A 14,846-nucleotide genomic window follows, 5' to 3' on the forward strand; every position below is an offset into this window, starting at 1 on the left:
CTTCTTTGTATGGTTCTCTTGTTTATTTCTCTCTCCTTGCCAGACCCCAAGTTCCAAGAGAGCAGGTGCCCGTGTGTGTGTGTGTGTGTGTGTGTGTGTTAGTCATATATGTATCCCCAGAGTCCCTTACTCCCCCTCCTCCACACACCCCCCACCCCCAGAGCGCCAGACCACAAAACCAAAGAGTGCAAAATAAATATTTGTTAACTGAATGATGAGGGGCGGAGGCCGTTGGGGGGAGGGGGTCTTGGGTCTTTCCCCCATCTCCTTGCTGCTCAGTCCAATCTTCTCTTTTCTCCCTCCTCTGGCTGCGGCAGGTGTAGGGGTGGTGGGTGGAAAGAGACAGCGCCTGGGGCCACCCCCAGTTCAATGGAGCCAGGCCAGTGTGTGTGTGAGCCCACAGGCGGGAGAAGGGGGGCCTCCACACCGGCCAGGACTGCTCCAGTGAGCCTCAGAACTGGGGGTTCCTGGAGGCGGGGGGCGGAGAGCGCGCTCACTTACAGACGCTGACCCACTCGGTGATGCGGCACTCCTCGCAGACCACGAAGCAGCACCAGTGGAAGCGGCAGTGGCAGCGCTCGCTGCGCGTCTGGCGCAGGATGTTGTGGCCGCGGCCGCAGCACATGCTGCCGCAGCCGTCGGGGCCCGAGCTGCCTTTGTCGCACAGGCGGCCCACGGTGCCCGCCGAGTCCAGGCGCGGGTCGCGCTCGCAGAAGTCGGGGGACTTCTCGAAGTAGACCAGGTCGGTGGCGTGGGGACGGCGGCGTGGGCCCGGAGCGCCCGGAGCGGGTGAGGGGACCCCCGCGGGGCCGGGCTCCAGTTGGCCACCGTTGCGGTTGTGGGGACGAATGAGCGTGGCGCGGTGAAAGCGGCTGCGCAGCAGCGACCCCACTGCACGGAACTCCGGCGTCACCTGCCAGCAAGTCTTGAGCTGACAGCTGCCGGAGGTGCCATGGCACTTGCACTTCCGCCTCATGTTCTCCATCACCGCCTGCAATGGGGCCATGGTGAGGCTGGGCAGTGGCTGCTTGCCCCACTGCCTCATCCCTACACAGACGCTGGGTCCCAAAGCAAGAGAGAGGGACCACGGACCCAGGCGTCCACTCACAATCCTGAACCAGCTGTCCAGAGGCCTCCTCACAGGGCTCCCACCCAGCTCCCACCAGGCCTGGCTGGGGGAATTCCCTCCTTCCTACCCCCCACTCCTTTCCTGCCCCCCCTTCCCAGCAGCTGCAGGGCCCCCCTGGGGCTGAAGATTCTCCCCTGCCACCCAAGTCCTCTCTTACTTCCTGAGGGGGGATCCCAGATCCTCAGGGAAAGTCCCACTTCTTGGATCCCTGGGGGGAGAGGGTGGGCAGGAGGAGGGGTGCCTGCCCCAATACATCCCATCCCCAAAGCCTCTGGCCTAGCTCCAGGCTGTGAGGGGAGGCCCTGGCAACTTGAGTAAGCCCCAGTCTTGGGGTTCTGCGGCCCTTTGTAGGAAGTCTAAGGAGGGGGTGCCCAGAGCCTCCCATTATGCTCTCAGGGACTTATTCTGATCTGTGCTGGATGCCAGCATCCCTCCTAGGAAAAAGCGAGGACTGTGTTGGGTCTAAGAGAGCGTTACCCAGAGAATGGGGCCCCCACCCAACGGGCAGAGAGAGGGTCCAACTCCCAGGGGAGGCAATGATGGGACCACAATCTGTCCCATGAAAGACTGCCCTAGGGTCTCTTCCCAAAGAGTCCCTTGGCATTATCCTCGCCAGAGAGCCCCTGGAGGAAGTTGAGCTCCCCACCACCACCACCACTTCACTCCAAAAGCAGACCTTCAGAAAGGGAGCAACATGAGCTGGGCCCCTCAAATTTGGGCACCAGGGCCCTGCAGGGAGAGACCTCACCCTCCAAGCCTGTGGACGCCTCCTGCAAGCTCAGCTTTGCAGCCCACAGTGTGGTGTCAGCAACACGTGGGAAGCAGCCCCTACCTCCCCTGGCCAACAGCTCCGAACATCTGCTTCCCACAGGCAGCAGCCATTAATTAACCACTTTAACGAGGAGGAGGAGGAGAAGGTGGTGGTGGCACCACTGATGGTATAGGCTGGGATTGTCTTGAAGCTTGGGGGGGTGGAGAAGCTGCATGGACTGGGCAGGGCTGGATGGGGAGGGGAGCTAGCAGTGACTTGGGGTGGGTGTGCTTCGATTTCCCTTGTCTCTAAGTAGGGTGGAACAGTTGAACCAGCTCAGAGCCCAGCGGTGGAGGCAGAAAGTGGGACACCTGAGTTGGGGTAGAAGGGTGGCAAGGGAAGGAGGGATGGGGTGGAGAAAAAGGAGCCAGAGTGGGTGGGGGAGGTGGAGCCTCCACAGAGTGGGAGGAAGCCTGAGAGGGCTGAGCGGATGAGAAGAGGGGGCTCACTCCCAGGAAGGGCAGTGGGGCACCAGGGTGGATGCTGCCTGCTTTGGCCTGTGTGTACCTGGTGCAGATTCTGTTCTGAGAAGCAAAGAAGCACAAGCTTAAAGCCTGGGATAAACCCTTCCCCTACCACTATCTCAGTATCTGTGTTATCTTGGGCAAGTGTCTTCATCTCTGTGCCTCATGGGTTGAATGTAAGGATTAAGGGGGCTGATAGCAAAGTGCTCAAGACAAGGCTTGGCATAATCAAGAAATGCAGGCTGTTATCACTGTGTGTGTGTGTGTGTGTGTGTGTGTGTGATGAGTCCTGCATGTTCCCAGGTGCTGGCAGAGGCCACAGAGCTCAGTATCACTGGGGATCCCACACACCGTAGGAAGTCCTCCTGCTGAGACCTCAGAAAGGGTGGCAGCAGGACTGACAAAGAGGCAGGCCTTATGGCAATCCATTGATAGAGCTCAACCTTCTCTTACTTTATAAAGGACTAAGGCCTTAGGCCCCTGGGAGCCAGACTGCCTGGCCAGTCTCCTTTCCATTTATCACAGGAGCAGGGCCAGGCCGGGCGGGAGCACTTTGCTCAGCCAGGGTATAATGGAAGGATAAAGGGGAGGGGGCTAACAAGGTGATTTCATTTCTGCCTCCCCCCCTGCCCCCCAGCACGAGGGAGGTATTCACTGCATGGAGCTGCGGGGGGGGGGGGGTGGAGGGGAGGGGGGGCGCTGGGGGAGGAGCGGAGGTGTTCTGGGGGAGGGGCGGGTCCTAGGCCCCCTGGGGCGAGCCAAGGGGTGGAGAGCTCACCTGCCTCCCGACTCGGTTGTTGTGGAGCCTCATGCGGGCGTGGATGTCTCGGTGAGGCTCCCGGGAGTCCAGAAAGTCTTTGGAGAAGCGCTCCCCAAAGCCCACGTCGGGGCTGCAGCCGCCCCATTCCCAGGAGTCCTGCAGGCCTGGACTGGCCGGGGGCAGGGCCGGGTGCTCGGGGACTCCGTGGCTCAGGCCCTTCCCGCGCTGAAGCGCGTCCAGCTGCAGGCGGTGCAGCTTCCTGCGGAAGGCCTCTTCGTCCCCGCGTCGCGCTGCGTCGCAACCGCAGGCCCGCAGTTTGCCCAGGGCGCACGCATTGGACACCGCGTGGACCACACCGGCTGCCGCGATGGCGTAGGCGAAGGCGCTCTCTCGGAAACCTGCGGGTGGAAGCCCAAGAAACGTGGGTGCTGGGGGTGGGTGGGGGTGGGGCGACCTCGACATCCCATGTCCCTGCTCCAGCTTCTCCCCCAGCGTCATGGAGGGTTGGGGTGTACGAGGGCACCAGCCTAGGGAAAGCAGCGATCGCACTAGAAGCCAGGTGTTATGCACACACACGATGTCATGTCGGAGGCGGTTCCCTTTAGGGTCCCCTTCAGTTTTCTTTAAGGAGCCCTGGGGGTTAGTGGTGAAGTCCCAGGCGGGAGGAAGATGGGGTCCTCTGTGGCCTCTTTAGGAACCTTGTGGGGCATTCCCACTCGGTTCTACACATCACCTGGTGGGGAACCAGCTTGTTTTCTGCTCCCCTTTCTCAGCACAAGATCACCCGGGTCCACACCGCACTTGTAGGACAGAAAGTACCCGGTAAACACATTTGTGTTTAAGTCAACAGGGAATCTAGAGAGGTCTTGGTGCTATTTATAATTCCAAAGGAGGTCCTGGAGATCCCCCGCCTCCCTCTGCCCGCTCCCCCTCTAAATACACCCCCCACCCCACCCCAGACAAAACTCCTGAACTGAGCAGGTGCACTGAGCTTTGTCTCCCAGCTCCTCTTTCTTGGGAACCCAGGCCAAGACAACCACCAAGACACTCGCATTAAAGGAGCTTATAAACTCAAAGGGCACAAAGCCATCCGGTCCACACCGACTCACAGCGACCCTACAGAACTGCCCTTGTGGGTTTCCGAGACTGTAACTTCACAGGAGTGGAAAAGCTCAACTTTCTCCTGAGGACAGCTGCTGGCTTTGAACTGCTGACCTTGTAGTTAGGCCCAAAGCTTGTCCACTGTGGAGCTTATAAAAGATGGAAGGCAGGGTGGGGAAATGATCCCAAAAGAAAGTCTGAGATTTTTAAAGAAATGGTAAACAAAAAAGAGGGAAATGGTGAATGCATACATACATACATAAAATAAACCAAACACTGCCTGTATAAAATAAATAATAATTTCTAATTTTGTGGAGTTTAAAGAAAGACAGCTATGTCAGGAAAGTTGCTATTTATAGTTTAAAAGTTCTGTCGTTATTTTCACATTCTAGAGATCACATGAGATATTGCTCAAACTTATGCAAGGGGGCCTCAAAAAGTTCATGGAAAAATTCCACTATCTTTCTATTCCAATTTTCCATAAACTTTCTGAAGACACACACCCTTTGTTACACTAAATATGCCTGGCAAAATTTCAAGAGTAACCATTCTAAGAATAGTAAGTGGATTATGCAAAATCCAAACAGGTAGATGAGGAGAATGGAATGACAACCCACACAAACTTCTTTAGTCTAAAATGTGCAATAAACATGTTTGAAAAGTAAGACTAATAGAAATGCAAAAGAATACACTCAATAAATGGATAAACAAAATATCATGTGTCCTTCCATGCAGTGGATTATAAAAAGAATGCTACCACATGATGGACCCCCACACCACTATGCTAAGAAGAAGTCAGATACAAAAGAACATATATCTATATGACTTTGCTTTTACAAAATGTCTAGAAGAGGTGAACCCATAGGAACAGCAGATCTGTGGTTGTCAGGGACCGGAAGAGAGAGGAATGGAGAGTGGGTGCTCAGTGGGCTGGGAGTTTTCTTTTGAGATGATGAGAAAGTTCTGGAATGAGATAGTGGTAAAAAGTACACAATATTGTGAGCACATGCCGTGCCAGTGGTCTGTGACCTTTAAAGTGGTTGCAATGGTCAATTGCATGCGCAGTGTGTGTGATCTGATTTTTTTTTCAAAGTTAAAAATAATATGGCTGAGTGCAAAACAGTATCCCTGTCTAGATGCAGCGCATTAATGAGAAACTTAGTAAAATGAAATCAAGTCTGTGGTTTCATCACGGTGAAAAGGAAGCAGCCGCCTTGCAGACAAAACAAAAATCAGAATGTAACCTAGAGAATTGACCACAGTACAGGCTGAGTGTCCATTCCAACTCGAAGAAGCCCCTACAGGGCAGAGTAGAGCGGCCGAGAGAACCACTGTGAAGTTGTCCTGGGAGCAGACAACCTCACCTTTCTCTGCAGCATAGTTAGGGGGTGAAAGGTCAACCTGGGGCGAGCTGTCCAGTGCTTAACTCATTGCACTACCCGTACCAGGCCTCAGGAAACGTGCACACCCAGGAGGGTAGTAAGGGAAGATGGATTTTCAGAAAAGCTTTCTGTCCCTAGGTCAGCTGGCTGCTGAAGTGTGCAGCCACCTTAGGCCACCACAGAGGCTGTCCTGATGACAAAGCCAAGTTCCCCACCCACAGGACATCTCTGGTAGCTAGTTCAGAAAAGGGTGCTGGGGAGACCCCATATCTCAGTTGGTCTAGGTCCCATGAAGAGATCATTTGAGGAATGCTGTATGTGACCTCAGTGCCCTACACACAGAAGCAGTGAAAATGGAGAGGGCTGGGCATCTAAGATGGACATCTCTGAGGGACTCAGAGGCACAAAGATTAGCTCTGACCAACCCTCCTTGGTAGCTGACTTGTCCACACTAAGCCTCCTTCTTAGAGGCTTCTTGGGGCTGTCCGTCAGCCTGAATCATCTGCTACAAGAGTTCTGGTGAGCCTGACCCCTGGCAGGTGGAGGCCTACTAGTAGCTTCCAGCCCTTATTCTGGACTTGAGAAAAGTCCGATCATGAGCAGGGCCTGCCTCCATCCAGGAACAGCCTCTAGCCCCCCAGAGGATGCTAATTGTGGGAGATCCAGGTGCAAGGAAATGAAGAGGAGAATCCATCTAGGCCATAGGCTCCTGGGGGCAAGTCCAGGGCCGAGCAGGAGGTTGGTGGCCTTGGGAGAGGCCCTAGAGTTAGAGGAAGTAGAATCACTTGATCTTTGAAGATTGGGAGGACATGTTCTGAGGGATCCCCCACAGACCCCAGAAAGTCAGCCAGGATGGGACAGAGACTCTGGTCCCATATACCTCACTGGTCCTTACCCACTACACCCCAGGGCCCTTGTTCTCTTCTCCCATCCTCCCCCAACCTCCTCACTCCTGCCCCCCCCCAAAGAGACAAGATTCTCAGGGGTTAACAGTACAGTCTCCAGAGTCAGATTACCTGGGTACAAATAGGTGACCTTGGCCAAGTGACTTAACCTATCTGTGCCACAGTTTCCTCATCTGAACAAATAAGGTTATAATTATCTACCTCATTGCATTGTTCCAAAACAGCAACCAGTTAGGGACCTTAATGTACTTAGGGTGATACCTGATGCATAATGAATACCATACCAACATGAGCTATTACTGAGAAGTTCTTCTTGCTGTGTGGCCTCGCTCGCTCTTGCTACAGTTCCCTACCCCTGTTTCTTGTTTCACCCGAAGCAGGGACAGAATGCAGCAGCTCATGGCCCACTCTAGAAGTTGCTTGGGGCACTGGAAACCCATGAAACCAATTCACCCTCTCTAGGCCCCTTCTGGCTTCTTGGTAGCCATTCCAGCTTGAGCACATGGGGAGCTGGGAGTGGAGCTGGAACTTCAAAGGGGCTGCTGGGAGCTGCAGAGGTGGAGAAACTGCTCTGGGAAGATGGTGGGGTCCAAGAGGAAGGAGGACTAGACCCCAGTCCCTGAGGGGGCGAGGGGCACACCTTGTGGATATCCCTTATCCTTTATCTGTGGATCTCTAAGCTCTGCCCTTACTCTGGGGCAGTGATCAGGGCTCTGAGAATAAGCGTTAATATGCAGGTCAGAAATCCCCTTACATGCGTGTGCACTTGTGCACATGAGTGCACACACACGCACATTGTACAAAGAGAGACAGCTAAAGGGCACAAGGGTCATCGGCTGGACCCAGGCCTCTCCCAGTTCCCAGGCTGGCCCAGCAACTTCCTACTGCTGAGAGGGAAAAAAAAAAAAACTTCAGGAAACCCAATCTCTAGCCCTAAGAACCTGTGCACAGACAGCGGCAGGAAAGAGCCAGCAGCTTGGTCTAAGGGTCTAAGAGGTGTGCAGGGCCAAGCCCATATTCCAGACCTAGATGAATCTGGAGAAATGGAATCTGCAAACCTGCAGCCTACAGAGAACACTCAGACCCTAGGCACCACTGACGACCTCTGACAGCTGTCACAACCCTGTGTCCAAGGACCAGACAAGGCTTGTGTTGGCCATCCTCTGTTCCAAGCCTGCAAGCCTCCTTAAAGCCCAGTCTACTGGATTTGCCCCCAGCTCCTGTGCTGGGCCCCAGTTTCGGTCCTGGCCCCACTGTCTGGGGCAGACGCAGACACAGTGCCATCTGGCCAGCTGGAGGGGGAAAGGGGCGGGGCCAAGGCCAGCTGGGCTGCTCGGAGCAAGAGCTGGTGGGGGGAAGAGTTCGTTAAGACGCACAATTAGCCGCCCTGCCTTTGATCTGGGACAGGGACTGCCAGCATCTAAGTGGAATCAGCTGCTGCTGCTCTTGCTGCTGCTGCTCTTGCTGCAGGCTACAGCCTATGGCCTGGAAGGGGCTGGGGAGGAGGCTCAGAGGGCAGGAGATGTGAGTGGAGGAGAAGCCAGTGGGACCTGGGGGAGTCAGAGAGGCTTGAACCTGCACCCTTTGCAGTCAGAATAGGAGGGAAGGGGTGGTCTGGTCTCCACCCCTCTGTGTGTGCTCCTGTGCCCAGTTAGAGCATGTTGTGTGCATGTGGGAACGCTTAGGCATGACACTGAATGTGTTCCATGTTTGCACAAGTATGCATAGGGGTGTGTGTGTGTGTGTGTGTGTGTGTGCACGTGTGCACACGTGGAAGCGCATGCAAGTACATGTCAGTTGGATTTCTTGGCGCTCTCCCATGCTGCCCTAGCTCCTCTCTGGGCACTTGGTGGGATCTGCGATGACCTTGTGACTTGGGAGGTGGTAAGACTGGGGCTGAGTCCCAGCCTAAGTCAGCATTCAAATGCAGTCTCTGCCTCTCCTGACTCAACCATTCACATAGGTATCGGATCACAATTGAACCTAGGGCACGTGGGCAGTTGGAGGACCCCAGTGTACAGATACACTGCTCTAGAACGGTGTCCCCCACACAATGGCACTTTGGGGGCCAATTTATTGAGTGGGTGCTATGGAGTCCTCGTGTCATAGTGATTATGTGTTAGGCTGCAATCTGAAAGGTCAGCAGTTCAAAACCACCAGCTGCTATTCGGGCTTTCTACTCCCACAAACAGTTATAGTCTTGAAAATTCAAGGGGGCAATTCTATAGAGTCCTATAGGGTCGCTATAAGTCAGATAGCTGTGAGTTCAGATTTGGGTTTATTGGAAGAATAGGACCTTAGGTGGTCCTGGGACATGATTACCCATGCTTCAGTTTCCCCATCTGAGTACCACCACATCCATCCATCCCCGAAGGGGCTTTAGGAAGGGAAATGCCTACTCTGTGCCAGAGTTCACAGGAAGAAACCCTCAATCCAGTGCCCAAGAAGCCCTTCCTGCTCTCCAGTCCCCTGCCCACCCTGAGTGAGACATGCTGGGGCTCTCTATTCCTCCAACAAAGAACCCCCGCCCCCACCCAGCAGATATTCTGCCCAGCACCGTCCTCCACCACAGCACCAAATATCTGGGTCCTCCATTCAAAAATCTGGGGGGCGGGGATTACTAGTGCCCTTGTCATCTTGGTCCTCTGTCACAGCAGTCAGAGTGGGTGTGGGGCCCCCACAGCTTCTCTTGTCTTGCTTTCCATTCTCTCTAGGCCTCTAGTGATCTGTGCCAGGCTCCACCACTCCCAGATTCCCTCTCCTGGTCTGGCGAAAGCGCTCTTGTGTGCCCTGCCTTCCCAGGTTCACCCCACCAAGGGGTCAAGTGCACTTTCTTTCTCCCGCCTACATCAGAACCTATCCCTACAGACCAACCCATCTCAGGGAAGAGTCAGGACAATTAGATGATAGTAATAGTAAGAAGAGGGCTTGAAGACGAGAAAGGCTATAGACTTCAGTATGGCTTACACCTTCGCATAAAGTCAACCCAGTGATGCATTGGACTGGGCAGATCTGCTGCCAATTTGGAAAGGTTCCGTTTTTCAATGTTACAAAACAAAGAAGTCACGTGCAGGACTGAGGTGAGCCTGCCCCACGTCATGGTATTTTCAATGGTCTCATAGGCTCCAGGAAAGCTGGACCATGAACCAAGAAGATCAGAGAAGAATGCATACATTTGAATCACAGTGTTGTCAGAGACTATTGACTATAGCCTGGGTTTCCAGGAGAAGGCGCGGATCTGTCTGGTGCAGCAAGAACGCTCCTTCGAAGCGAGGATGATACAACTTGGTCTCATGTTCTTTGGACACGAGGAAGGGCTAGGGCCCGGAGAAGGGCACCATGCTTGGTAGAGGGTCAGTGAAAGAAAGCTGACCTTGTAACTGCAATCATGGGCTCAAGTACAGGGACGATGGCGAGGCTGGGGGAGGACTGGGCAGTGTTTCATTCTGCTGTGTGTACATCCCTCGCTGTGAGTCAGAGCTGACTTACAGGCACCTAACAACAAGAGTAGCATTCAGTGAGTGGAGGGCTGGGGAGATGTACACTTTGAAGCCTTTTCGCCTCAGAAGCCAGTGGACCCTACATAGCATTTCTACCCTGCTCCCAGTGGGTGGCCAGGAGGTGGGACCAAGGAACAATAGCATTCAGGAATCAATAGCATTCAGATTCGCTCCTGAGGGAGCCACCTCTTCCGGGCAGCATCTGAATTTTAAAGAGGAGAAAATTCGTGTTTGAGTGAAGGCCAAGTGGCTGCATGGGTCAAAGGAAGGGCCAGCATTGGAGGGGGGCGCGGCAGGGGGAGTTGAGGCCACCTGATCTCACACTGTTCAGAAAGGACTCAGATTAGAAATGAGCGGGATTCAAAAGCAGAGAGGTGATGGGCCCAGATGGACCCGGAAATGGCCCCGGAAGAGGGTGTACCCGGATACGGAGAGGAGGAGGGCGGGGCACAGTGGGGGGCGAGGCTGAGAAGGGCAGCAATGATCCCTTTCCAGAAGGCCAGTATGAGGTAGGAATGCAATGTCGCAACTGGGGAAGCAGAAGTCACACAGCGAAGGCGGTGTTCCAACACCCAGGAGCCACTATCCTGCCCCCTCGCCACGCTGGGCGCCACCCCGCTTGGCCAGCCCCGGCAGGTCTCCCCCCTCCATTCCTAACCTCTCCTCCACCAGTCCCCTAGCTCACCTCCCGCTCATTAAACTGCAGGTGAACCCGGGAGTACCTGGAGCTGCGCCAACCCCACGCGGTCCCGCAGCGGCTCTGAGCTCTCCCCCAAGCGCAACTCAACCCCATCCTCTACAAGGCCGCAGGGGCTGGGCGAAGGCGTTCCTCCAGGACGCCAGCGTCCACTCAGTCCAGAGGGGACAGAGGGACAGAGGGAAAGACGGGACTCCAGGCCCAGGGAGAAAAGGCCCTTCTCCTGGTCCAACCCGAGGCGGTGGCACCGAATGTCCCGCGCCCACGGGAGCGTGGGCGAACGCGGCCCCATCGCTAGGGCCCCAGGGTCTTCGAGGGACAGCGCAGCTGGGGGTGTGCGCTGGAGACCTAGAAACCGGGAGGTGGGATCGGGCCTGTCATTTCGTGTCCATCGGCCAGCCGGCTGGCCCGGGGCTCGGGCTGGACGCGCAGCTGGGGACGGCTGGGGACACGGGCTGCGCAGGCGGGGCAGGGCGGGGGGCCTGGGAGCGCGGCGGGCTGGGGCCGTCTGCGCGGCCCGCGGGGATTAGTTCGCGGCTGCATGCCGCCACACGCGGCGGGCTGGGCTCGACTAGGTAGAAACGGCGCCTCGGGCGCGCGCAGAGGGAGGAGGGGAGCGCGGGGGCGGGGCGGTCGGCCGGAGCTGGGGGCCGGGGGCCAACGGGATCCAGGCCTTGTGGGTCCCGGTGGGCTGGGGGTGGGGGGTGCGAGAAGGGGTGCCAGCCGGTTGCGAAAGGTTCCTGACTATGTCCTTTGGAAGTTGGGATTCCCTGGGCTCTAAGTCCCTAAGATGTCACAGGCCCCAAGGCACAGCATATCTGGGGGCCCCTCCTCCTCCTCTGCCCTTTGAGGACTGGACTTGTCTCACACAGTCAGTCTGGGGGTCCCCACCCTGTCTCCCTAGGAATCTGGGAAGAGATGGGAACCCAGTTAGGCCCATCCAGAGGGTATGGTCCCCATTTCTACCCCCAAGGCCTAAGATACTAGGCCTGGAGACCTATGTGAATGGAGGTGAATGACAAAACTTACTGTCATTCCCAGGGCCACCCAGAAGCCACGTGTTTTTTGGGGGGCGGGATGCAGGGCGTGGGGGTGTTGAATGCTCCTAGGAGTTTTGAGAAAAGCACTTGGCAGGGCTGCCAGCTGCCGGGCAGGCGACACCACACTCAGGTGTGCACACACCCAGCAGTCTCTGATTCAGAGCGGTTCTGGGGGCGGCGAGATGACACAGAGGCTGGTGGTGTACCCTGCCTGTACTGCCCGGAGGAGCTTCTGCAGGAGCACAAATATTTTACCTGCCCAGGCTTCCCCCACCAGCAACACCCCCACCCACTGCTGAGCAGCTCATCATGGGCTGGGCTCCTTGCCCCACAGGATATTTAAGGCAGAAGAGTGACCAAGATGGATAGATCTTGAGTCTGAGACACACGGGGTGTCAGAAGTGGGACAGGAGAAGGCAGGAGCCCTGGACCACCCTCCGGTCTGGAACCTGTCACGAGCCAATCCTGGAACCTGTTGCCTTTCAGGAGGAGGCAGGCAGGTGGCATGGCTGGACGAGGGACACCTGGGGTAGCTGCCAGCTTGAAGGAGTGATTTATGGGTGGGTTGGTCTGAGGTGGGAGGGCTACCTCTGCTGAAGATGGGGCTCTCGTAGGGGATCTTGTTTCTGGTCTCCAGGCTAGAACAGTTCCAGCGCTGGTCCCGGAACTGGTGCTGGCACTCGTGGATGGCGATCTGGATGCCCTGGATGGCCGAGGCAGCCACATCTGGGTGGCGGACACACACCTCCATCTGCCGCCTGCTCAGGCCCGGCAGTGTCAGGCACACGGTGTTGGCATTCAGCACAGGCTCTGGGGGCAGGCGGAGGCCCAGGATGTCATTGGGTGCAGACCTGCAGAGGGAGGGTGGTGAGTGGTGGTAAAAGGACTCAGGGAGTATAGTGGGAGGCAGCTTTATGTTACCTGGACCAGCTAAGGACAGGACACATATTCACACAGGGCCCTGTGGGCCATAGCCCCCTAAGTTCTAGCCCTGATTCTGGATAATGACCCCTGCCCCCAGCTGCCTGACTACTAGAGCCTTCTTTCCTTGACCTTCTCACCACCCCCACCCCACTCCATCCCCCAACACAACCTGCCTGGGCACACACCCACACAAACATGCTGTGCTCATGCACACACATCTGGGGTGCCAGCACACAGGGCTTCATAAGGTGACCCCAGGAGCCCACTCCCAGAGGCCTGATTTCAAACCGCCCCGTCTATGAAGACAGGTCTGCACAGACTTCGGTGGACACGACCCGCAGACCCAGGGACCGTCACACACAGACACGCACGTCTGCACACGCGTTCGTGTTAACATCTATTGGTCACCAGCTCCTTTCTCATGTCCTCTACCCACACACCCTCACCCACTCACCCATATACCCACCCACCCTCGCCCAAGCAGGCGGCTGCTTAACACTGCTTACTGAGCTCACTCTGTCAGCTCACAGACTGGGAAACCCTGCACACTGTCAGAGGGCAGTGACCTGGTCTGATCTGTGCAGTCAGGCCAGCTTCCAGCCCCTGTCCCTCCTTGGGACCAGCTTCAAGGTGGAGGACTGTATTGGAGTTACCTCTTCTGGGAGGGGTGCATTCCCCTAGCAAGGCAGGGTCTCCCCCCTACACACACCACCACCACCACCACCACCACCACCCTCTCCTCTCCTAGCTGCCATTTCTCTTCCTGTCTCTCTGGAGTGCCTTTTCTCTGCCACCAACCCAGCCCCTCCTGTGAGAGCATGTTCTCTCGTGGGACACCAGCACTTCTCTATGACCCCGTCCTTCCCTCCTCCCAGGGCTTCTCGCCCTCCGAGCGCCCGAGGCCCCTGCCAGCTGGGGGTCCCAGCTCCCGGGAGGGCGGGGCCGGGCTCACCTGGGCGCGGCGGCAGTCAGCAGCAGAAGGATTTGGAGCGCGCAGAGTGCGGGCCGCGGCTGGGGCCGGGGTCGGAGCCGCAGCCAGGGGCGAGGGTGGGCGCTGCCCATGGCGCGTGGGCCGGGCCGGGCCGCGGGGTGCGGGCTCAGGCGGGGCGCGCGAGCCCGGGACGACGGCCCATGGTCAGCCGGGGTCGGGGTGGCTGCGACACCCAGCTTCGACTTAGGTCACGGCTCCGGGAGCAGACGGCGCCCGCTTCCCGGCTCCATGGTGCAGCGCCCCCGGGCACCGCCCTCGGGGGGGGGGGGTGGAGAGCGGGCGGGCGCACGGGGCACCTCCTGGCACAGGGGCCCGGGGAATTTCCCGAGGCCCCCCCTGTGACAACTCCCGGAGCCTGCCGAGGGGAAGGGGGGTCGAGAACGGCAGTGAGCTGGGGAGGCAGAGGTCCGGGTGCCGGGGGACCACAGAGCCGCGCCGAGCCTGGGCTTCCGAGGGCGAGCGCTGTGGGCCGAGGTGGGGGGGCGGGGCGGCGCTGTCTGTGCCTGGCCCCACCGCCTGAAGAGTGAGTGACTGTCCAGGCCTGGAGCAGCTTCACCGCCGCCTTCTCCCCCCCCACCCCCCACCCCCACTTAATGTCTCAGAGCTCTACCCCACGTGACGTCACAGCGAGGGGTGGAGGCGTGTGTACGCGTCCTGTCCCGGGGCCACTGAGTCCTCCGCTCAGGACTAAGGGTGGGAGCTGCGGTGAGCCAGGGAGGGGCGAGGGGGGGAGGGAGGTAGCAGTGTTAGGGTGCTGGGGTTCTCGCGGGGCCAGGATGGGGGTGGTGTTCGGAGAGGTGAATAGCCAGGCGCCCTGAGCTCCAGACCCAGGCGTGTTCTTGTGGAAAGGCGTGTGTTACTGAGAGGTGTGTGCACTGGCCTGGGACGCAGCTGCCGGGACTCTTCAGTCCGGCAACACACACAGCTCACCGTGGGCTAGAGGAGGTGGCCGGGCTCTGATCTCCCCCTCACCTCAGGAGGGACTTTCCAAAGAGGACTGGGGGGGGGGCAGGTATGGGTTCCTACAGGATGACAGCCCTGGCTCCTGTCCTCTGCGACCTGAAGCAGGTGTCACCCTGGATCCATGGTGAAATGGGGTTAAGGAGGCCCTCCTCACCCAGGCCTGCTCAGGGAGCAGCCTG

General features: G+C 57.5%; 1 protein-coding gene across 1 annotated transcript; it reads right to left on the bottom strand.

Annotated features, from left to right (window-relative positions):
- Positions 1-493: 493 nt before the first annotated feature.
- WNT10A (Wnt family member 10A) lies at positions 494-13,775 on the bottom strand. The gene is made up of 4 exons (XM_075530112.1): positions 13,666-13,775; positions 12,378-12,640; positions 3,183-3,562; positions 494-991 (listed from the first exon to the last, which is right to left on the bottom strand). Exons 1-4 carry the CDS (start codon positions 13,773-13,775, stop codon positions 494-496), a joined length of 1,251 nt encoding a protein of 416 aa, XP_075386227.1.
- Between the last annotated feature and the right edge of the window lie 1,071 nt (positions 13,776-14,846).

Source organism: Tenrec ecaudatus, chromosome 13 (genome assembly GCF_050624435.1).
Source record: "Tenrec ecaudatus isolate mTenEca1 chromosome 13, mTenEca1.hap1, whole genome shotgun sequence".
NCBI lineage: Eukaryota > Metazoa > Chordata > Mammalia > Afrosoricida > Tenrecidae > Tenrec > Tenrec ecaudatus.

Bases quoted from the DNA above. Each gene is read 5' to 3' on its own strand.
- WNT10A (XM_075530112.1), bottom strand. From the start codon at position 13,775: ATGGGCAGCGCCCACCCTCGCCCCTGGCTGCGGCTCCGACCCCGGCCC. The intron at 12,641-13,665 runs GTGAGCCCGGCC...CTCCCTCTGCAG, and splicing joins CTGACTGCCGCCGCGCCCAG to GTCTGCACCCAATGACATCC. The intron at 3,563-12,377 runs GTAGCCCTCCCA...TTCCACCCGCAG, and splicing joins GAGCCCCATCTTCAGCAGAG to GTTTCCGAGAGAGCGCCTTC.